Genomic DNA, 24,365 nt, shown 5'->3' with positions numbered 1-24,365 from the left:
AGCAGCTGCGAGTGCTTTGGCTGTGGGGCTGACAGTGCAGGTCAGCCGAGCTGTTCATCCTGCCCACCAGGTAACAGGGTCACACAACCCCCTGAAACCCTGCTCTACCAGCACTATGGACACACCGGCATCAGAGAGCACAAGCAGTGGGGTCTGAAGTTCCATGCTCCCGGCTCACGAGCATGGTCCAATGGTCCACAGTGTCCCTTCTTGTTCACAACTTGCCTCACAGATATTCCTCACCTGCGTGGTTTAGCTGGTGGCTGGGGCTGCCCACAATACACTACTTGAATGGGGAGTCCCATCACCATGCAGGAGCATCATTTCTGCCCAGGGACAGAGCAAGGTCTGTGTTACCAGCAGCTGAATGGCCTTTGGAGAGCACAGCCCCACCAGCAACATCAGCCTGCATGGAGCTGGGAACCAAAGGAGCTGTTCAGACTTGCCAAAACACCAGTCTTCAGCATTATCATGCACTTCAACCCACCCAAAACCCTCCTGACACGACAAAAGACACGCCTGCCCACACAATGACAGTAAGTGACACCAGGTTTGCCATTTGGCACAGCACAGGAGACCTCTGGGCAGTTTGCATGAGCCGGGACTGCCAACGGGTCCAGCGCATCCTCTGCTGTGTTCAGTGATTATTCTGCAGCATCTCACTGGGATGCTGGAAATTAATGCAACAACCAAGGGCTTTGGCCAGGCAGATATTGAACTACTCTTACCTTTAGGCAGAAATGCAGAGCAGGATGTTGCCCCTGTCTGTTACCTGATCGGTGCTAGACTTCTTCCACACACCACCCATGCTTTAACACTGATGTACCACCACCAACTTTGGGGACACTAGCAATAAATAATAATGTCTAGTGCTGTTTTTTAACAGGTATTTGAGAAGCCATTTAAGACCTCATGTTTGTTTATTTTTTTTATCCAGAATCATATGTTTTTCTGAAATCAAAAAAGCCTGAATTCTTTCCCGTGACATGCAGAGACCAACTGACTGTCACATCAGCCTAAGCAAACATGGACTATTTCACACAGATGGGTGTGCTCCAGTTTAATTGTACTTACCAGTTACCTGGTAATGAAGTTTTCCCTTCAGATTCTATTAGGAAATGCTTCATGACCTTTGGAAATTCAATTCCATTCTGATTTCTACTTGTGGATTAGCATCTAGTCAGTAGGTTACCTGGCCAGGAGTAGCCACGAAAATGCAAGTGTTTTTTTTCTAAGGAAGTTTGAGTGGAAAAAGTTTTCAAACCACAAACCAAAATATCAGTTGTCACAAAGGAACCAGATCCCATAGAAAAAGGCAGGACAGATACTGTCCCTGAGAAGCATCAGAAACCAGAACCTCATTCCAAGCACTAAAAAAGTAGGAATGTTTATTAAAAGAGTTACATGACAAATGTATCCTGAGCTCCTGCTCAGCACTTCATACCCTTCTGAACGTGGATGGTGACATTTACTTAGAAAACCATATGCAACAAGTTTACTTTTTCGTTATATCAAGAACAATTTTGCCTCAGAACAAATTTAACAATTCCACTCCAGCATCACATGCAACCGCTATAACTCTGCGCCCAAAATCATGCTAAGTTCTCTAAATAAATATTCGTACACAGAGCTGCCTAACGGGTTTTGGCTTATGCAAGTATCTTAGCACCCACATGAGCCAATTAACTTTAGTGTGTCTTAAATGTTTTCAAGAATCTTGAATCAAGTTTAGAAGAGAAAAGTAGATAATGCCAGTCTCTCTGTTCCATCCTCATGGGTCTTTCTTCTTCTTTCTCTGTCCAGAAAGACCTCTCCATGCCTTGTACTCCCCAGCTCACACAAGAATCGCCAGCAGGCCCTGAAGAAGTGCAAGGAGCAACACATCCATGTTATTTCCCAACTTCAAGGGGCGCTGGTTCACAATAGCTTGTCAGCAACACACAGTGAACCAAAAACCCTCTTGCAAAAATCCTCACATCAAATTTTTAATAGGAAGGGCACTGTACACTTTGGGAAGTGTTGGAGAATATCCCGGGCCCTCTGGGGCATCTCCAGGATGCACAGGGCTGAAATTTGCTGTAATTCAAGACATTTTGACCAGAGCCACTGGAAAGGGCTTGCCAGACCCCATGGACCCACATCAGAGCTGCTCACACAGAGTTCTCCAGAAAGGAAAGGCACCCTGGGTGGGGAACCAGGACCTACCCCAAAGGGGCTGAACATTGCTCATTGTGTACCTGGTTCGATAATACCTATGGGCATGAAATACTCAGCAGCATTTTCTGACCTGAAGGAGGTCAGACAGAGCAACCTTTTCTGACCTTTCAAGGCTTAAAATCTATAGCTCTTGCATACTAAACCACCACTGGCAGGGTCCTGTTACAGGAGTCAGCTGCTAGAAACAGCCCCAGTGACCTGCACTGGTGCCTTGCAGGAGGAAATAGCCCTTCCAGACACTTACCGCTAATATCTGAATATCCACCTTTATTAAGGGAATGCCCAGCACGTTTGGCAGAGGGATCCCGATGCCCAGAGCACCTGCAGGGAACAGACAGGTCCTTACACACCACCGGAGGAGTGAGCCCAGCTCCTGCCCCAGGACAAAGCTGCTCCCGGGGAGGGTGAAGGGAGCAGAGCTGCTCAGGAGGCATGGACAACTGCAGCACCACTGTGCACGATGCATTTGGCTTTCCTTATGCTCTCTTCCACTAACTGTTGCTAGGGGCCTTAGGACTGAAGCTAGGGTGGATGGTATAAGAATAAGGTTGGGACTTTTAACTACAGCCTCAAGATGGGGATTGCAGGCCTTTAAAGGCTCCAACTCTCCTGCTACAGCTTTCAATCACGCACACCTACCCCTCTCCCCTCCTCAGTCAAAACACTCCCAATGTTACAGCTATCCCGGGCACCTTACCGTTGATAAGGGGCAGTAACGTTTCTGCCAGCAGACTGCTGAAGTGTGGCTTCAAGTTCGAGATCTGAACCAGAGAAGGAACAAGTGTGTGAGCGGTGTTGCCAGGCACACAACAGCGGCAAGCATAGCCCAGCACTGCAGCTGGAAGACAGCCAGTCCTCAGGACTGGAAATCACTTCCCACTTCCCACTGACACAGCAAAAGAAAAAATAGTCCCTCTTTTCTTTAATGCAAATCTACTTTTCTTCCTCAATTTGTATTTGGTCCTTCCTTTGGGAAATCTTCTACCAGGTAAAACTCCTGCTGGACATCCATGTAAGCTTTGACCAAGCAGGGGTGAATAAACAAATAGACTTCAGGATTTACATTTGCATTATTAGAAAAGGCAGAAGAATTTTTTAAAAGTAGCAAAAGAAGAATTGCTATGACCTACAAAGTAGAGCAGCTAACAACTAAGACCCTTAGCAGACGTAATCCATCACAGCCAGGACACATTTCAGCATCACACAGCAACTGCGTGTCTCCCTGCTTCCCAGAGCCGCAGTGCACAGCACTCAGGCACTCCGCCCATCTAGTAAAGCCTAGACTGGTACAAGAGACTTACATTACTGATGCCAACATCAGAAGACTCCAAGGAGAGGGAAATGCTGCAGGGAAAGTAAAGCAAACAGCACATCAGACAGCAAGTCACTGGCCAGAGCTCACAGACCCCTACCATGTGAGCCCTGCCATCTCCCGGTGCAGCGTTATTCAGCCCACGGGCAAGGGATCCCTGTGAGGCATCATCAGGGCAACCATAAAGGGATCACAATATCGTAACACAAAAATCAGGCACTGCCACACTTGCAAGAGAGAACAGAAAATAGGAAAATAAAAGCAATAGATCGATACCAAAAGCTTCACCTAATTTTTATTTGCTTGTAAATGAAGCAGCACTGCAACAGGGCACACACTAACTCCTAGCTTCCCCTTCCTTCTCCCGTGCCCAGGTAGTTATTCACCTTGGGAAAGGGGTCAGCTCTTGGCTAGCTGAGAGCAGAGCTTCTAGAAAAAGCATCCAGTCTGGATTTAAAGATCATGAGCTCTGGAGAACTTGCTACAGCTCCTAATCTATCATTGCAATCACACAACTATCTCCATAGCTAAAACGTATGCTTTATTTCCACTTTGGATTTCTCTTTTCTACTTCCACTGAATCTTATTATATCTTTGTCTATTGAATTAAAAGCCCTTTGATGCATTTCTATTCTCTATATCCCTGCATACAAGCTATGCCAATGTTGCTTCTAAATCTAGCTCTTTGACAAGCTAAATGTCTTGAAATCCTCAAACCTCACACTATAAGGAATGCTTTCTAATCTATAATCATACCTTGACTGGCATTAATGACAGTACTTTCCTTTACTCCTTTATCACTCATGTCCAATATCAGACATTTCAAACTACTGCCCAGGATCAAAGTCAAGCTGACAGTCTTACAATTATTCAGGTTATCTCATTTCTCCTTGTTATAAAACTGACACAGACTTTTCCTCCAGTCTCCTAAAACTTTCCCACTGCTGTAATGTTTCCGGAAAGTCAGCAATACTTGTCCACCTCGTGCCATCAGCCAGGTATGAAATTCTCAGATTCAGGAAATGAAATGTCTGTTTTACGGACACTGAAAGACATTTCAAGCTAGCAGCTCCAGAGCTAATATTGCAATGCAGAGAATGTCACCATCCTGTAAAAGGGCAGCACTGCCTGGCTTAGTCACAGCCGTGTTTGTGCAACACTCCTGTCCCTTCTGCCGTAGTTCAGGCAGCTCCAGCAGTGCTGTGTCACCAAGGGACACGCTGTTATAGTGCTCAGAGTGTCCCTGATGAGTTGCAGTCCTTCCTATCATCCTGCTCTCTTCGGGCTATGGCTTCCCAGCAAACTGAACCTGTACCCTGAGCTCTGGGAATGCCAGAGTTTCCCAACGTGGCTGAACACCCAGTGCTGTCTCAGGAGAATGTGGGTGTCCAGCAGGCTGGAGCATTGCCACAGGCTTTGCTTTGGGTATAGGGACAGCCTACCTGCCCAGGGACAACCCCAGCACCAATCTGCCTCCAGCAATCGACACGTGGGCATTTAGACTGAGGTCCTGCAAGCAGACAGGGAGAGGATCAGCCCATGGAGATGTCCCCATTCCAGCTGCCAGTCACTTGGCTGGCTATACACTTCACCAGTTTGAGGTCTTTACATCCACACTTACGGCCTTCAGGAGCAGGAGGTTGAGGGTGGTTCCATCTAAACGCTTAATGAACACCTGAATCAAGACCGAGAGCTCGACGGTGGCTTTGTTTTCTTCCAAGAGGATGAGCGGGTTCCCAGACAAAGTTAGCTTAATGTTCAGGGGACTGGTCCCACGGCAGGTGGAGCACTGTGGGAATCAGGGACACATGGAGGTGGCTACCCGCACCCCACACACTGGCCAGGCAGGGGATGGGCCGTCCTCCCTCTGGTGGACTCCCACAGCCCCTTAACTCTGTAGGGCCTCGCACAAGGTCACACAGACCTTGGACAAGCCAAATTTACAGAGCCTATAGGTCTGGCAGCACAGGTCAGCACTCCTGGCTGCAGGCAGTAAGGGGCTGAGGAAGCAAAGGTGGACAGAAAGCGGGCTGTGGCCCTAAGAGGGTGCCCATGGTGCCCAGGAAACGGGAGTTGCCAGGCATTTATCAGTTCTTTGTGTCAATGGCTGTGAGCTGCAAGAGAAGACACTCCCCTGCTTAGGGAGTGGGAAAAGGTAGGCTACAGCTAATGGTACACAGGAGGACAGGCGCTGTGCAGAGGCTGCTGAGGGCTGAGCACAAACCTCCGGTCCCTTCACCCGCTCCCATCAGCTGGTCACGCAGCAGGGCAGCCTCAAGCTGTGCTGGCGCGGTTTGGCCATGTTGCACGCTCAGCGTGGCCAAGGGGAGGGGAGCAGAAGGTACTGAAGACCTTTGGCAGCTGCACCCCAGCACATCCAGGAGCATCACTTGGATGGCCTCGGGCCTGGCGAGGTTTACACAAATCCTCGCGCCAGCGAAATTCACTCACCCCAGCAGGAATGAGAGTCATGATGGCTTCTTGCAGATGGCTGGCATCAGAGAACTGTTGGAACAAAAGCACAAGCAGCCCTGATGAGCACTCCAGCTGATTTCAGCAACACCATCCTGCCAGGGCCGCCCCTCTCCCACTTGTGTCGCTGCTCCCGGCCAGATCGTTCGCACTCCCGAGGCCAGTCCCTGAGGCCTCATTCAATCAGTGTCCCCAGTGAAGCCGCAGGCACCTCAGTCACACACAGACCTACGTTACAGCAGCACCGGAGCCCTCTGCCTTCTCCATTGCTCCCCAGCTGCCTGGGCGATTCCTGGTCAGTCATTAAGTTGAGAGCAACCAGCAGCAGAAGGAAAGGTAACCCACAGGCTTTCAATGTTTGTCAGTATGTAGACCCCAAATACTTCCCAGTGGAAGTACAGATCAGAGGTACAGAAAATGCATATGCCTAGAGAATTGTATTGCGTATATGAAGTTGCTTTTCTCAGTGACTTTTTAAAGAGTCCTTGAAACAGATTACAGACCTCCAAGAGTCTGTGGCATAACTGGTACACAACTGGTTTCAACAGGTTTCCCTGGGGGTGCCCATACAGAAACAAGAATGGCTGATCGTTGCATGTGCTATTATAGCTTTCTGAAAAAAGCAGTAAGGACGCAGTGCTGGGGCTTGAGCATCTGCAGGTGAGCACATGCACATGCGGGCCCCAGACCAGCCACGTGCTGAGCACCAACAGAGGCTGTGCATGCCATGAATGCCGTGCACAGCTTGCTCCCTGAGCAGGCCTAAGGTCACACTGATGCATGCCCCTTCCCACCTCCCCTGGCATGACATATGGGTGCTGCTACACTCACGACTTCTGGCGCACAGGTGAAGGTCTGCGGCGGTATCTGGATCAGGAGGGACAGGACTGCGTTGAGAAAGCTCTGGCGCAGTCCCAAGATCAGAAGTTTGTCCATCAATGGAGGCAAAGCAGAGGGGGATGAGTCATGGGGGATGATGCTGCCTCCCACCTGCTTCACCGCACCCTGTGAAGAGAGGTGACACAGACGTTAAACCTATTCTTCAAAGCCATGAAGCATGCCCAGATCCTCGAGACGGATAGTACTGGGTCTGTGCCAGCTGAAACGGCCCTCCTCTCACCAGCCGCTTAGGGAAAACATTGGACTTGGAGCAATTCCCTCTATATTTAATAGACAAAAGGAGCTGATAAAGGCCAGAGTGCATAACTGAGGCCTTCTTAGCTAGTAACACACCATGTCCAAATCACAACTCGCTGCTTCAGTTCATCCTTGAGATTTCACTCCAAGAGCAAACAAGCAGTGAAAGTGCTGCCAACCCAAACCCAGCAGTCCCAGCCCTGCGTTCCCTGCCTCCAGGGCCCAGCCAAGGGTGAGCCACCCTTGGACTCCACAAACTTGCACTGATACCATCTACTTGCTAAGGACACCAACTCTGACCATCTGGGGATGGTGGGGGCAAAGACTAATCCCAGTGAAGTATCTGGACTAAAGCAAGAGCAGCAGTGCTGATTGTACACACCACAGTGTTTGTTATTAACCCTTGCTATTCTTTTTTGCTTATGTCCCAGTTACTTCTCACCAGCCACTTTTATTTAAGTTCTCCAGTTTGAAAGCACTGTTTGGTTTTTGCTGCTTTTCTTCCCCCCCCCCCCCCCCCCAGTGAGATAGTAGTAAAAAAATCCATTAGCTCGGTTTAATATTCACCCACCACAAAGACTTAATAGCAAAGGCAGAAAGCAATAGCACCCCGTCTGCAGGCAGGATGAGGGAGAGGATGAAAACTGCTTGTCCCAGCAGTTACAAAGAATAGACAAACACTCTCAGGCAGTCTCAGGATAAGTTTGCAAACAGAGAAAAAGCGGGCTTGAAGAAAAGTACACACAGTCACTTGGCGGTGATTTGGATAAGGATGTAAATATTTAGCTAGCATTTCCAGAAGAAGTTGTTAGCCCAGCTCCCCCCCGTGGTTGTACTGGAAGAAGATAACTGCTCCCACAGGACAAGGTGGGAGTCTGAAAGCCACCACAATGCAGTCACACTTGCAGAGCCTTGTCACCCAGCAATAACTTACATCTAAATCCAACCCAAGGAACAAGCCAGAGGTAAACGGGAGGCTCGCCAGCTGGTAGTGAATTGTTCCTGCCGTACCAACTGGGATCACCGCTTCATGGAGGGAAAAAGATCATTACAACATCAGGAAATGTGCTGCAACACAAACTCATTCCCTGACTCCACAGGCCCCCAGCCAGACCTCACACCCACAAACCAGTTCCCGAGCATGCACTTCTGAGGGATGCTCGCTGCTACTCAAAATGGACAAAACAGCCCCAAATTCAGCTTTGTGGGATCTGCCTTTAGAATACAGCCTACAAAAAGCATCAAAGATAATAAGCTAAATCCAAGGGTAATGTATAAAAATGGCCTAAGGAGGACCAAGGTGTGAGTGGATCACTTGGACTGCTTGGGTGTGAATTCAAGGTTCAGTAACAGCCCTGCAGAAATACAGCTCCTCCCCAATGCACTTATGGACTAGACATGGGAAAGGGCGCTTCCCACCGCAGGACTGCAGGGAACGTGAGGAAGCAGCACCTCATCCTCCACAAGAAACGCACCATTGAGAGTACCCAGGAGCTGGATGTTCACAAGGTTGACGACGATATCAACTACTGGACACAGCTGCAACACAAAGCAGAAATGAAACTGCTCAACCCCCCTTGCTACCCCTCTACAGGGAGCCATCACCCTACAGCCTGATCAGACCCACTCCTTTTAACCTAAATCCCCAGGGGAAAAGTGCTGTCTGGCATTAGGCAGCAGCTGGGATGCTGTGAAGGACTTGGGGGCAGTGGAGCACATGTGGAGCTGTGGTACTGCACCAAAGGGGACTGCCTTCATCTGGAGAATATTTCAGGCATCACCCTGCAGGCAGAAATATACAGGCAGCAGCCAGGCTGGCCACGGGCATCCCTGTCAAGCGGCACATGCCAGTGACATGGGAAAGCAACACAGAAAGACAGTGCAGCTTGCTGTGACCTCATAACATGTTGTTCCTGATATTTCTGCGTTTCAGCTATGAAAGGAGGGCGATATTCAGGCTTACCAGACCAGGCAGAGTTGCTGTCAGCTGCTTAAGCACTATGTCATTTACTGATAGGGAGAGTAAGCTGGAAAGGAAAGAAAAAAATTTCCAGTTACTACAAACACAGCTCCAGGAGACCAAAAGGTCCCCAGCCTTCACTTTACACACTACTATGTCTTCAGTCATCCCTTCAGGGACACTGCTGCAGCTAATACTGGCAAGAGCAGGGGCTGTGCAGAAGGCAGGAAGGGCAAGGAGCTGCTCGCCTCAGCGAGGGGAGAATTGAGCTAATTTCTGAGAACTGAAGCTTCAGCATTTGGGGTGTGCAGACATCATTGCACGAAAGGAGTGAGCCTCTCACAGTATAACCTGAGTCTGATTGTCGTCTTCTGGTATTTAAATCAGTGCTGTAGTTAAGGGAAAGCGGAGTCGTAATGAAATATCTTCATGTTAGTTATGGGAAACAGACCATTTACATGTGGAATAACAAGAGGAGAAATCTGCTGTGTAACGTTTTGACACTGCTGCTAAATAGATCACTCTGGGGTGCGTGATGCCTGCAGGCAGTGCAGAACCATTTACTTTTGATAATCAATATTTTTCTGGACTATTGAGTTAGAACATGCAGCAGCACACTCAGCAAGCCACAGACAGCAGGAATTCATAATGCATCTTGTTATTTATGTCCAAGTTCTGCCTATAGGCACAGCTGAGGAACTGCTATGAAGTCAATCACATGTACCCCCACTCCTCCTTACCCCACAGGGACCACACCATCACTTTAATCCTGCAAAAACTTAAAATATGACCTGCAGAGTGGGTGAGCTGTGTTCCTCTACTCACTTATGCAGCCTCCTTCAAACCAGCTGCTGCCCCGATTGGAATATAATGCATAATGCAAAAATTAATTAGAAGAAATGCAATGAACCTGAAAAGTGAGTAATTCAAAAGCAATAAAAGAAAATATTTCCCATGATGAGTTTACCGTTGCATTCATCAATACACCAAGTCAGCAAATTCTTTCTGCCAAGAATTTAAAAAGACTGAGCAAGAGATGGCACATTTGCATGGAATTACACACCCCCACGGCAGTCAGACCAAAAGCCCATATGCCCAGCATCTTTCTGTGACAGCAGCCAAAGGCAGAGTATAAAACCAGGACAAGCAATGGTGCTGTTTTCCTAGAACACTCCTTGCCCTATTATTCCTACTCTTTGGATATCAGTTCACTAGCTAAGTCTAAAGTGCACTGGAGTAGGTACCAAACATCATACTTCAGATCTTAAAATTTCCACGGGCAAACAGGGCAAATTAACCCTCATCTTCCAACAACTACATTTTTTGCCAGTTCCACTGAAGCAACTGGCTTTGGCAATAGGAAAGAAATTACTTCCCCGAGGTCTGGCTCTGTATCAGCTTAGCACCGTCTGTGTCCTGGCAGACTGTCTAGATCATTGGATAAAGAGACGAGGATTACAAGCAATGGAAAACATAAATCCACAGGCACTTACCCAGAAAGCAGCTTGATCTTTATGGCACCAAGAATGCAGAGGCAGTCTTCAATGACGACCTGGACAGTGCCCGATTCAAAATTTGTGCATTTAATGTTTGCAGTAATGTTCACATCCACTAAGATATCAATTAGTTCTGAAAGAAGGCCAACCAAGCTGAAAAAAGCAAATGGGTTGAACAGATTTCACCTCTCAGCCTCTAACCAGAGAAACTCAGCAAAGCCAGAAGCAACTACATATATATCACAAGCCATCTTTCAGTGCCTGTTCTGCTCTGTGACTTTATTATAGGTAAGAAACACCTAGAAATCCATAAAAGATGCAAAATGTTGTGCAATAGGAAGCCTGTGGGAAGGGGTTTCCCTTAGCAGCCACCGTGAAACACTACACTCACCAGTTGCCACTGAGCTCCAGCTTTGCAGCGATGGTCAGCTGGACCCCGATTCCTGGCAGCAGCACCACTGACAGCTTGGGGAGCCGAACCTTGACAAGGTGTAGGCTGCAAACAACAGCAAAAGCTGGCACAAATTAAAAGCATCTACTAACAGCTGAGCAGCTGTATGCGCTGAGGAACATACAGCGCCCCACAACACCACCACCACCTGCAGCTGGAGGCATGAGTATTATAAGCAAGAGATACCAGCTCCAGGATGAGGGACAGAGTCTGCAGCTGAAACCCAAAAGAAGGCAACCTCAAACCAGATTGGCGTGAAAGCCAACTTTATAGAGCAATCAACTTTTTCTCTCTGTGGCACCTTCCCCTCTCTCTCAGTGCTGTCAAGCATCTCAGATATCAACATCAGCATCAGAGCCACCATTCTGCATCTGCATCCATAACCTGCAGTGCACTTCACCATCTACCTTGCTACCACACGAAAACTTTTGTCAAGCCAGAATTTCAGTATCAAAATAAAATGAGGATAACTACTTGGGCCAGTCATGACAACTGCAGCTCAGCTTCTGTTGCTTCAGAATTGCTGCTCAAGGTGAGAAGCCCTCACTCTCCACTTACCCAGTGATGCTGGTGGGAGAGTTCAGCAGACCCCCTTCACCCATGATGTTTGGGAGCACGAGGCCCTGGAGGTGCTGCTGGAGAAGTCCGTTCTGAAGTATGGCATCTGAGAGAACTGGAAAACATCTCTGCATGAGGACCAACACTTGCAGCCATGACGTCTCTCCGCTTGGTCAGATCTGTCTTGGCAAAGGGGTCACACAACAAAGCCCCCCACCGCGCAAACCTCCTTATAAAGTCGTTACCTGTCTCAATGCAGTCAAATCACACAGGGGATGACATTTTACAATGTGTAGGAAGCCAAAAGTCCCCTTAGTGACTTTACCAGGAGGAGTAGCAGTGGAGAGCATCCCAGACCTCCAACGTAAAGATTACAGTGCAGCTGTGCACTACCAGCAATGACAACGACCCTACTCAGTGGGAGCTGTGCTTCAACTCACAGCTTGTTTCCCATTTGTAAAGGGGTTTTGTTTGTTTGTTTGAAATAGAAACAACTTGAAACAAGCCTCCTTTTTTTTTTTTTTTTTTTTTCTGGAGCATTGCAAATATTAACAAGGCTGCTAAACTTCACAGCAGTTATTTGTCAAATATCAGCTGCTCCAATATGGAAATGAGAAACTAAGACAAAAAGAGGAAGCAATCCAGATCTAGCCCTGAAATTCTGTATGGCTGTTTGGTGCTGAAAAGTATCCCAGTTCTGGAGCAGAAAGATTTCCCTGACCCGTGAACCCAGCAATGGCTGTCAGAAGTCTGCAGCCCCAAGGAACTACAAAATAAAGATGAAGACACTCAGAAGGTTTTACTCCACAACACAGTCTCACATAGCTTTCAAAACAAAGATAAATTCATGCTTTCTAGTTACCATTCTGCATTGCCCCTGGACTGACAGCGCAGGACAGGCCGGACAAGACTTCTTGAGAGGGCGAGAGGAGGCCACAGAAAAAGACGATTCCAAAAAGCTTCAACATTGTCATCGCCAGAAGACTCCCCTGCTGGCAAGGGAGACATCAGGGTGAAAAGCTGGGGGGAAAGCCCCTAGGAAGGGATCCCAGTGTCCTTATGAGGAAAAAGGTCTAGTGAGATATCCCTTCTCTACTCTTTATTGAGCTCAAGTAAGACTCTCCTCAAGCCTGGTGCAGCACAACCTTGTTCAAGTCCACACACATGGACAGACTTCAAACATGGATCAATAAAAGCCCTTTTCTTGTCCTTTGTGAGTTGCCCCAAATATTCTACATGTTCACACAAAATAAAGCCACACTGCTTTTCACGTGAACTGATGTTTAAGCAGTCATAATTTCTGCATCTCTTAGATGAAAAGTTACACATGTTTTGGTGAGAGTCTTTGCCAAGAGAAGCATCTGAGGATTGTTCTTGTTTTTTCTACTTTTCAAAAGCAATAACTAAAGCTCAAGTAATAAAAATAAGCTAACTATAGAGTTAAATAATTATTAACATAAATTTAATTATGAAGTGATAGACATAGGCAGATGATTAAGAGCTTGGTGCACAGCAAATTCCCAGACTAAAGAAGCCAAGTACTAGACGCTATACGCATCTTTCCAGAGCTATAAGGTGGTAACACTGCTACCACGCACGTCTCCCTGCCACCACGCAGCCTTCACCAGCTGAGGCTTTGAGGCACAGGTGATGGTATTACCTGCATCAGCTGCAGCCAGCTGGGAAGGGTGCTCGCGTCTGCTCAGGCTCTTTTGGAAGTCGTCGAGACTCTGCGTCGTCCTCCCTTTTTTTCCTGCAACTGAGATGGAAGCAGTTGCCCTTATATAAGGACTGCAGCCAACGAGACACACCTTTTCCTCACAACCTCCACGTCTCACTATCATCTCTATCTACACTCTTGCTCTTCGCAAGCAACAACCAGCTGCCACCTCTGTGATTTACACGAGGTAACGTCACTGCTGACTCTTTGACCAGGTGCTGTGTCCCTTTGTGTCCTGAATCACTCAGATGCCGCTTTTCACCCCCCCAGTCTGTTTTAGAAAGCATGCCCTGTAATGGTGGTGATCTCCATGATTTGAGAAAAGTCAAATTTTAGGAAATCAGGAGAATTACTGAAGCATCTAAACCTGACAGGAGGTTGATAGGGCTGCCTGCATGGAGAGGCAGCGCACAGAGCACACGGGCACAGATTCAAGGAGGCTTACAGTAAGAAATTATCTACTTTTCCCAAACCCTGAGAAGTTGTAGGATTTATAATGCTCATTCCTGTTTCAAATGCAACACAGGAAAATATTTTCTTGACAAAAAGCAGCATGGAGAAGTTGCAGAAACTGACAAATGTTGGCTTTGTTAAGACCAAGCTTCAAATTGACTTCAATTGTGTCTGTAAAGGGTGTCATGAAGTGACTGTAAAAAAAATGAAGTTGAAATGAAATGTATAAAGCCAACAATAGATATTATTTTGAATAAGCAATGCTTATGTTTTGTTTTATATAGCTAGTTTTTTAATATAGATACATTTATATAACATTCATATACTGAATGAGTCAAAGGAGCAGAAACACATATTTCAAAGGAAAATCTCATCCCACAGGGATCAAAATCTCATCCCTCAGCAGATGCCTTGGCCGGGCTTTGCGGAAGTTTCCATTGTGCAGGTCCTCAGGAAGATCTTATCTGGTGACTTTGATCAGGTCTGGTCACCCGTGTTCAACATGGATCGACTCAGATGGAAAACAGGCAGCAAAGGACTGCTGAGATGATTGGGAAAACGGAGAGAGGCCAGTGCTCGGCCTCGCGGAACAAAGAGGAGCAGAGATACAATCATTCTCCACAAACACAGGAGAGGGGTAAATACTGGGGAGGGAGAGGAGAGGGGAGCTGCTCAGGCTCAGGGACAATGTTGGCACAGGAACAAACACCAGCCAATACACTCAGATTGAAGTTAGGAGAAAGCTGCCACCACCACAGTTAGTTTTGGGCTAACTTTCCCATGGGAATACAGAACGCAGCAAAAATAGTATTAGGATGTTCTTCAATACAGCACAAGGTGTTTTGCAGTAACAGCGAAGTGCTCTCGCCCAGCAGGAAGGTCCTCCAGTACCTGCTTCCAAGGGCTCAGACTCAACAAAGTAACTCCATCACAGAAAAGCTGTATGAGCTCTTATTTTATTTAACACACACTCAATCTGGACTGCATTTGGTGTGCTGATGACAGTCTAGTCCCAAAAACAGGGAATGAGGTTAGCCCCTCTGAGAAGGCTGGAGTAGTAGAGCAAAGTCAAAATCCATCTTCCCCAGAAGATGCAGCCCAGCTGCCCACTGAGATTGTGACTGCAGCGCTTGGTCAGCAGGGAAAAGACATGAAGCAACACTGTGGCCCACTCCCAGGCCCTTTATGGGGTGCCAGGTGCAGAGCCACACAAGCGCAGTCCTTCCCGCGGCCGATCCCTCGGCAGCACCCCACGGTGCCTGCATCCGACCACCGGCTCTAGTCCTGCCTTCCCCATTTTCTTCCCAGGTGCCTCAGGGTGATTTACACATACTGGTTTTAGCACCGACTCCACTGCTTGCCCTAATGCGCTTTTACTGCCTAGGACAACCTATGCATGTTTCTCCTTTTTTGTTCCCTTTCAAAGAGCCTCATCCCAATGCACAAGGGTGAGTGGTCATCATGAATGTCCACAGTGAAGAATTCAGGAAACTCTGCCTTATACATGCTATAGGAATATCACCGCTGGCAAAAGTCAGCTACTGAGCATGTACAAAAGCAGATTTCCAACCGGTTTCAGACATGCCGCTGTGTGTGCAATGAACACCCAAGTCGTTGCATATGCACAACACGACTGCACGCTCAAATCAGATAATCTCGCAGTTAAATGGCAAGAGACAGACATCGGTGTTCGTACCTGACACACACGTATTGTACCAACAGCGGCGAGCAGAAGCTGTAAGGAAAGCAGCACATTTTATACACCGCTGTAGATATTTCTTCTTGCTGTGCGAGTTTTTCTTATTCAGTCATATCCTTTGCCTCCCTCTTACGCACCTATATTTCATTCTCTCCTTGCAGCAGTGATTTAGATATCACTTACCAGAAGGCTGAATTCAGTTCTGCAGTGACAAGGGAATATATATTAAAATGAAGCATTGCAAGAAATGCTAGATGAGATTATCACAACACAAATGCTGGAAAGTGGAAGGGCTTATAGAAAGAATAACACCCGCAGAGGAAAGATGCTCCAGAGCAGCCTCTGGCATTCTGAACTGCCCTGAGCTTGTGGCTGAGAAAGATGGCAGGTTAAACTGCAACGGGAACTTTAAAAGAGTAATATTAAAGTAAATCAATATTATAACTTATTTTATATTATTAAATTCACTGATATTTTTTCTCTAATGCTGAGAGCCATAGAAGCCTAGGGAAAACTTCGGAGAATTGCATACATCTCAACCTAAAACGTGGCACAACATCGAAGAACAGCAACAAAAAAAAAAAAAATCTGAATTTTTCCGCCACAGTTTGAAGAATACCACCATACTTTTATGACAAATGAATCCTGTCTCTCGAGATGAAAAATCTAAATATTGTAGCAAGAATTACACCCTGTGATGGAGCTGCCTTGTAAAATATTCAGCCTGGTCTCTTGCAGGGACACTTCCTGGAAGTAGGTGACTGCTTCCAAACAGATGCTGTGAACATTAATGAAACTGCTCAGTTCAAATATGGATGGAAAGTAACTTCCCTCATGTCAACAAAAAGAAGGCAGCTCAAGAGAAAGGAGAAAGCACTCAGGTAGAAAAATGACACAGCAAACCTCAAACTAAATTAGGCTGCTAGAACAAAAACTGGAAAAGGAAGGGGATAAAATGAAATAAGTTTTAAGCACTGGCTGCACCTGGGCTGTGAACTTCCAGTCTGGTTTCCAAATAGCTGAAGTTCAGCTTTATCAACTGTTTTCCACACCTGACACTTCACTGGGGAATACGGCGACAATGGCAGTACAGTCAGATTTGCACTGCAGTAGGTCTGACACTTCAGCCAGTGTGTTGGTCAGTGGCAATTCAGTCCAGAGACTGGAAAGCAAATGCACGGAAAAGTGTCATTTAATGCTGTATTCACTCTGCCTCATTGTAAGCAGCCTTGCTCAGGGGAGATTTTTTCCACTCCTGTTTATGAAATCGCTCAGGGAAGTGGAAGGAGGGAACCTCTCTCTGAACTCCCCAGTCCAGCGTAACGTGCTGAATTACACTAACCAGAGACTGCGTTAGTGAAGCATCTATCATTGAAAGGTTACCTGTGTTCTTGTTTGGTTTGGGATGGATGAATCGTCCCAGAGCCAGACTCAAAAGCTAATTTCTAGCAACAGGATTTGTCAAAACATGAACTAAAATCTCCTAGAAAGGAGCTGGTGGGTTTTAGTAAGAACTGAAATAATCAAACCCTCAAAGTCCAATCCCAAAAATCAAAGTTTTGGGATCGGACTTTAGCCCAGGATTGTCAGAAGCCCACAATCCCCACAGCCAGATTTACAGTTGATTTAGCAGCTTCCATTGTCAGCGGTCCACAAGGGCAGAGCAGCTTAATTAATACCAATCACTCTTTATAACAACAGCGAGCCTTGCCAAATCGATCCAGGCTTGCATTGACCCAGGACTCCTGCTTAGCGCATGTACCAGGGACTTGTGGCATTTTGTGCGTGGGCAGACGTCAAAAGCATCCTTTCCAGGTTTACTTGTGTCTGATCACTCACCCATGCAGTTTCCTACACAGGGAACTTGAGAAACAGAAAGATAATTTCAGGGAAGGGCCACGCGGAGAGCACGGGCAGGAAAAACAAGAAGAACACAAGGCTTATGGGCAGCAGCTCTAAGGAGCTGCCTGTCAAAAGGAGTGAGAACAGCAGCATTGATTTCTGGATGCATCCGCAATGCCGAGCATAAACAGCAAGGCAGAATAAAATCGCTGCCATGAGATAACAACAAATCAATGTCTCCAGGAATCTTATAGACAGGAAACTTTCTGCTTCCGAGATGTGAACCGAAGTAGAACGAGTGTAATGTTATCAGCCACAAAAAAGGGACAAACTTCATTAATCAGATGCAACATGATGTGTTGCAGTGCAAAAACAGAGACGCTTTTGCAGACGTGTCTTCAGGCCTTACCAAGATATTGGAGCTCCACAGTGCAATGCTGAAAGTAGCACTGGCCAAAGGACTCACAGGAGGAACCAAGCCACACCAGGCAGGAAAGTCTGGGAAGCCCTGCAAACCCCTCCCCAGCTGCTTTGGGCAGACGTTGGTTTCACTGAGTTCTGCAATATTTTGTCAGTGTCTGTCTGTCATCGGCCTGCAGAGACCGAGTTGAAGCTGAGGTGGCACCCTGAGCATCTTTCTGGGTGAACATCTTGCATCTTGACTTTTTCAGGTCTAGCACATTCCAAGGTTCCCGAGGCCATCCTTTTTCACCTGGCCCCACACAAGGCAAGCTTGGCCACTTGCCACAAATCACCTGATGTTCAAAGGCCTGGTCAGGTCAGCAGAAGAGGCTGTAACCCCACTGCAGGACTGCCAGGAGTCCCACGCGACAGGCCACGGGGCACACACAGACTCACTGCCCCACATTTGGGGTGCGTGGCCAGAACCACCCCCATGTGTCTGCAGGCAGCTGCTCTGCACTGGCATCCCTGCGTGTGCGCTGCCTGGCGCACGCCCCAGCAGAGACATGGCAGCATGGATTTCTCAGTGATGCAAAGTGCACCTTAAAGTTAAATCTAGTCCTATATTTCAAACAAATGAATCCCTTTCCTGCCTTCTTCCCATCACTTCCAATCACTTGTGCTGCGAGCGCTGTGAACGCCTCAATTCCTCCTCACTCCTCATTCTTCCAATTCACTTTTTGCCTTCCTTCCAGCCTAGAAAATGGATTTCTGTCCATTTCATTGTCTCAGAAAGTGTTGGCACCATGATGCCAACAGAGACTTTTAAAATAAAGACAGCTATTTCCATTTGACTGAAGGAGAGCAACACAGACTCAAAGCCATGTTTCTGTGTTGCCTCAGGTTTGGGGAAGCTTCACTTTACAAAAAGAAGAGCAATATTGAGTGAAATTGTCCTTGATCATCTCTATTAATCCCTGGGAATAATTAGCAGCAGCCTTATATTACACACATACATCATTTGTAAACAAAGATTTTACGCTTTCTATCTTATTCTCAGCTTTTAACAGTGACTTGACATGGTCTCTATGGACACATCATCAGCACAGGTGGCAGAATTAGTGCCATGCTTTGTCCAGACATTCCTCTGAGGATAAATTACAGCCCCTACAAGTAGTCAGAGGTTTGAAGTCAGCGTTATGTAGATAAATGTTTATTTCTAGGAAGATACCAACTGTTCTAAAGAAACTGCAGCTGAAACAAGAGAGCGAGTTCATGTTTAAACAAATCTTGCTAATGAGTTAATTATCCTGACGAGTAGGACTGAGGTCTAACTCACCTATACGCTATTTCCCTTCCATTGTCAGTCGGTACATGAATCCTGTCTCAGGGCAGAAGCCTCAGAACACCAGTGCGATGCTGAAAGGAGGAGACAAAGAGGCATTGGAGGAGATGAAACCGGGAGCCAGCTGGAGGGGGTGAAGAATACAGTCATGCTGGCAGGGCAGGCAGCTGTCCTGCTTCTGACCCTGCGTGGCTCAGCATCCCAATTCATGCCTACAACTGGCGTGGATAATTTTGAGTACCCATTCCCTACCCAGCTCCTATGCACTGGGGAGACGTTACAGATCTCATAAGCACCTTCTCTCGGTTCCCCTGCTTCCAAACTGAAGAGCAATTTTGATGCAAAAACATGGGCAAGGGGAAACAAGTGAAGAGGAGCAAGAAACAGCCACGTTCCCCCACCCCACGATGCAGGCAGTGCTAGAGCCTGGAGCTAACCCAGGACTGGGGCCCCCGCTGCCCAGACCTTGTACCGACATGGAAGCAAGCCGCCCTCACCCCGGAGGGTGGTAAAACACACCCACACCCCGCAGCGAGCAAGAGCACAAGGGAGAAGCCCCCGGGGACACGCCGGGCACAGGGAGCAGGAAAATAGCCCGAGGCACACCAGCACGGGGCTGCCACGGCCGGAGCCGCCAGTGCCGGCGCCGCGGAGCTGCCGGGGAGAGCCTCGAACCGGCGGCCGCACGGGCAGCGGCCGGCTGAGGGTGGCTCCGCTCCGGCCCGCGGCGCTGCGGGGTGCGGCGCAGCCTGGGCTGTACCGCCCCCTGCTGGCGGCGTGCGGCCGCGCACCCTGCCGCCGCGGCGGCTCCGCGACCCCCACCCCCGGGCCGGGACCCCCCAGCCTTGTCAACAACGCACCACCCAAAGATCAGAAAGGCTGTACGGCATCAGTGCAGCGCCGCGGCAGAAGAGTTTTGCTGAAGCTTGATGGCATTTAACGCACGGCTGAAGCGCTGGTGTTTATTAGAGCTGGAACCAAATGTAAAATGGTTGGGGATGTTACGCAGACAATTATTTCAAAGACATGTGCAGGATAACGCTCTTCTGAAACAACTCATGGTAGGGTCAAATTGATTCCTGTGCACAAAAATGCAATATAGGCAAAAAAAGGAGAGATCATTTAATTCCCCTTTAACTCTGAAAAACAATTCGATGCAGTATCTGACACATTGCAAAGAACTAAGCATCAACCTGCAAAACAAACATAGCGCAGTGGAGCGAGTTACACACCAGGCCCTAGTATTTCACACTAGAGAGTGAAGTTAAGAAAAAAAGAATTGGTTCAAGGCCAATTTCACTCACACAGTAAAAACAAGACTTTGTTAATGTTGGAAAAGCACAGATTGATCCATTAACAACAACCACTAACAAGCTCTGCAGCCAGAACTCCTCGCATACACAATGGCAATATACTCACCTACACAGACACACCAAAGGTACCCTGCCATCTGCGAGCGAGCGGCCCCACGGCACTGCAGGGAAGCACACTACATTACTCAGCTGCATAGCAGCAAAAAAGGTGTCATGGTTAAAAACTTGCTGCCATCTAATTAAAACCTAAATAAGGCACCACAGTTCCTTTTAGCATCCTATCATTTAGCAAGAGAGACCCTTTGTAAACATTTGGGGGCACAGATGCTTACAACTGGAATTTGTGCGTGAAATTACAGAGTGCTCTGCTGAGACGTTTCAGCTGGATCACCACAGATAACGAAATGGCTGAACCACAGCACGCAGCCATTAATATTGTCTCTGAAATGAAGAACTGGATTCTTCAAGGCATCGCCAGGCTCTGGTAATTTTCAGCAGCCTCTCCTGACTGCAGATGCTCAGGCCATAAATAATCACTACATATTTTTGCTACCATTGATATTTTATTGCTTGAGGCAACCACTTGCTGGTCTGCCTCCAAGATAAGGCCAGGCAAGCTTCAGAGAGTTTGGATATTTTCAGTGATATCTTCTCTACATCAAAGTCCCAGTAGGGTTTTTAGTGAGACTTTAGAAACCAAGTTAAGGATTTTAATGTGCCATACACCAAGTAGCATCAAAGTAACAGCCATCTGCAGGGAACTGCTGTTTAACAGAGTCACCCATAGCATGGAAATAGAGCTGAACTAAACAGCTTTATCACTAGTATTTTGAGAAACTTTTATGACCAGGAGATGAGCACTCTGGAGGTTTATTTGGAGCAGACAGTCTGAATTTTAAAAATTACTTCCCTATTTTCCATATAAAATTACTCAGATGAAAATGAGCTATTGAGATTCTTTGAGCTTGTGCTGCACAGCGCAGAATAAATATTCTCATTGAATTATGATACTTTGCAGCCCTCGTGTAGAATCAAGGTCATCTTTAGCAGTTAGCAAGAGAGCTCTGCTCCCTGATCTTTGCCATTTCAGCATACAATTCTTTATTCTTTTTCAGCAGAAGTTATTGCTAAGCAGGGGCTATCTGGGCTGTCAGGAGTGGAACCATGTTTAATATGACCATAGGCATTAGCAATATTGCTGGATGGGAAACACAGCCGTGCTGCTGGATGGGAAACACAGCCGTGCTGCTCAGACTCTGACTCTGATAAGACCAATGGCTCGTAAATCGTTTTCTCCTGTCGTGCATTTCTTCCCAGGAACCACAAGCATCTTGTCACTTGCATCGAATTCTCTGCATGCCTGTGACACCGCACCCTTCAGAAGCGACGGTGAAGAGGCTTGTGATCAAATACACCCAGGACTTCAGGGTCACAGCACTGCCTTCGCTAAATCACGCCAGCAGCGAGGGCAGCGCCTGTACCGCAGCTGCAGCAAAGAGCATCTGTTTTGTCAACCAAAATGCAATTCAGCACGGAGGAATTGAGCATCCAGGCACTGCTGCTGCATTGTTAGCTTTGTCGCTCTCAGCAACACAGGCTGCTTTTCTGGAAGCTGGAGCGACCATACGTTTTCCACCAGTTACCTCTATTTTATAGAGAATAATTAAGACAACAAGGGCAAAGAAACACCACTGTGGCAGAGCAGGATACATGACTCCCTTCTGCAGCACTCCGCACTCAAAATGAATGTGAAATGCCTGCTGCCTCACACAGGTGATGGGACATTTAAAGATATAACACACAGAAAACAAAATAGCAGCAGTTGTCTGTCTTGCCTGCGATACGGTAACAGCTTCAGATCCACACAATTCTCTCATTTGTTTTTGCCAAGTCATTATGCAAGGAGGAGATAAGACATTCTGAGACTTAATTTTCTAAGGAGAAAAGCAGGATCCTGATTAGATCCCTGTTCCTTGTCAAAGAAAATGTGCGCCCAGTCCTACATTGACACATTCTGTCTTCCTACCTATTCGGTTTTTTTCCTTTTTTACTTTTTGAAGAAACAGCCTCTAGCATCTTTCCAGATCAGCCGGTAACATCCCTACAGATGCCATGGCCCCATTGCTGAATATTATGCTGATGACATTTGTGCAAAGCAGCAAGCCTAAATTGAAATGCTTTGGACAGCTTTTCATAAACCTTTCTGCTTGGACAAAAGCAGCTATCTGCTGTCAGCCAAGAGCTGGGGAGCAGCAGGTTTCCTGGTTGCCACACAGCTGAAAAACCAAACAAATATTAAGTTAATGCCAGCCCTGGGTGCCTCCGCTAGCTATCAAGGCCACCTTCAGCTTTACCAACACGCAGTGACTCGTAAAATGCTGAGCTGAAACAGTATTTCATGGCCTGAATTGCTTCAAATCCCCAAGGAACAAGTGTCAGGACTTTCAATAGCTATAGTGTTAATAATAAAACAGGGACCTCTTCCCGTATCAGAGCACAAACACTAGTTATTTCTCTTTCAAAGCTTTGATTCCTAAAACCTTTCTTACATTCAGCTTGACATCAAAACACCCATCTCATTCACTCAGACTGTCACACGAGAATTGTGTGCTGCTATTAGAAATAGCCCTGAGGTGAATTAAGAACAGTCTGAAATGATGTTCCACTACAGCAACTTTATTTCTACCAAACCAAATAAATGAGCAATATTTTATCTGATGCGCCTTGGCTCAGCAGAGAGCGGCAGCTGCTCCCTATATGATTTATTGAATGGATGTTTTCTAAATAGCCAAAGTGAGGCTCTGAAGCCAGTCACAAAATCTCCTATTCATAACAGCCCAGCACACAGGTAGGGAAAGAGAAATTCAGATTCTGGATAGTGGCAAGTTTGAGCATGAACCATTTTATTTGCAATCTTTCTCTCCTGTAAACACATGCAAGAAGCGGTATAACAAAATCTATGAATATTGATGCTCAACAGCTGGTAGCAATGATAGAGGCCACAAACAAGCCTCTTGCTAAACAAATGCAGAAGCAATCCAGTCCCTTTCAGTGCAGCAAGAAGTCAACGGAACATTGGGTGTTTGAAGGCACATAGAGTGCCTCCAGAAGACTGGTGGATGGGGCGGTGAGGAAAGGGTGGAGGGTGGCAAGGAAAGATGGACCTTGCTATGTTTTCAGGAGTGGTACCTCCCAGCACCGCAGTCACAGTGGGGTTCGATACTGTCATGTATGCGGTACACTGGATTGCTGCACCAGTTGCCCCAGAACAGCCAGCCCCTGGCACTGTGGTGAGATAAGCAGAGACAGAAGCAAAAGAAAGAAAAAGAAATCACATAAGTACAAGACCTCCAGCAAACAGGACTGTGGCATAAGCAGCTAAAGGAGGGATTTTTGGCTTTTGGAGAACTGGCATGAGGAAATGTATTTTCACATTGGAGATTCAAATATGGGATATCCTGCCAAAGGACATCTCTGAAGCCAAGGCGTCATTTAGATTCAGAAAAGGTCTGGACATTTACACAGACACTGAGGACATAGGGAAGCATCGGAGTGACTGGTAATATATTTCAATTATATTACTCTTTGGAGGGCTCCAGCTCCTACTCCCAGAGACTCTGAGACCAAAACCACGAGGAGAGGCAGACAGGTGGTTTCAGATGTGCTGCAGAGTGCCGGTACCTCCCTCTGAAGGGCCTGAAAGCAATAGCTGTCAGCAAGAAGTGACAGTCCCGAATGGACAGAAATAATCCACTCTGGCTATTTCAGTTATTTTAATGACAGAGCAAAGGGAAGAGCTGATGAGGGCAGAGCGAAATCCTGACACGGCAGCAAGTGCCCAGCATAGCAGCACTGGGATTCCTGCCCTGAGACATGAAAAACACCCAAATATTTATAGCCTGAGGAATGCCAAGTGCCTGATTCCACGCACTGGCAGGATGTTCGCTCCAGGAGTGGAAACTCCGTCCCTGAACTGCAAGGGATAAGG

General features: G+C 47.1%; 1 protein-coding gene across 1 annotated transcript; it reads right to left on the bottom strand.

Annotated features, from left to right (window-relative positions):
• Positions 1 to 1,385: 1,385 nt before the first annotated feature.
• On the bottom strand, positions 1,386 to 20,700 carry LOC135315668 (BPI fold-containing family B member 4-like). The gene is made up of 17 exons (XM_064465145.1): positions 20,484 to 20,700; positions 13,264 to 13,362; positions 12,466 to 12,595; positions 11,604 to 11,718; positions 10,986 to 11,090; positions 10,592 to 10,747; positions 9,102 to 9,165; positions 8,614 to 8,677; positions 8,073 to 8,164; positions 6,833 to 7,006; positions 5,981 to 6,034; positions 5,151 to 5,318; positions 4,972 to 5,039; positions 3,519 to 3,561; positions 2,915 to 2,978; positions 2,462 to 2,538; positions 1,386 to 1,858 (listed from the first exon to the last, which is right to left on the bottom strand). The coding sequence occupies exons 2-17, from the start codon at positions 13,267 to 13,269 to the stop codon at positions 1,835 to 1,837; spliced, it is 1,404 nt and encodes a 467-aa protein (XP_064321215.1). The 5' UTR covers positions 13,270 to 13,362; positions 20,484 to 20,700; the 3' UTR covers positions 1,386 to 1,834.
• Positions 20,701 to 24,365: the final 3,665 nt, after the last annotated feature.

The sequence above is a fragment of the Phalacrocorax carbo genome, chromosome 14, assembly GCF_963921805.1.
Source record: "Phalacrocorax carbo chromosome 14, bPhaCar2.1, whole genome shotgun sequence".
Taxonomy (NCBI): Eukaryota; Metazoa; Chordata; class Aves; order Suliformes; family Phalacrocoracidae; genus Phalacrocorax; species Phalacrocorax carbo.
This window is presented reverse-complemented; position numbering and strand designations above follow the sequence as displayed.

Excerpts from the sequence above, each read along its gene's own strand:
- LOC135315668 (XM_064465145.1), bottom strand. Across the intron at positions 9,166-10,591 it reads AAGATCAAGCTGCTTTCTGG|CTTACTCTCCCTATCAGTAA; the intron begins GTAAGTGCCTGT and ends TTTCCTTTCCAG. Across the intron at positions 8,165-8,613 it reads GCTCCTGGGTACTCTCAATG|CGGTGATCCCAGTTGGTACG; the intron begins GTGCGTTTCTTG and ends CCCTCCATGAAG.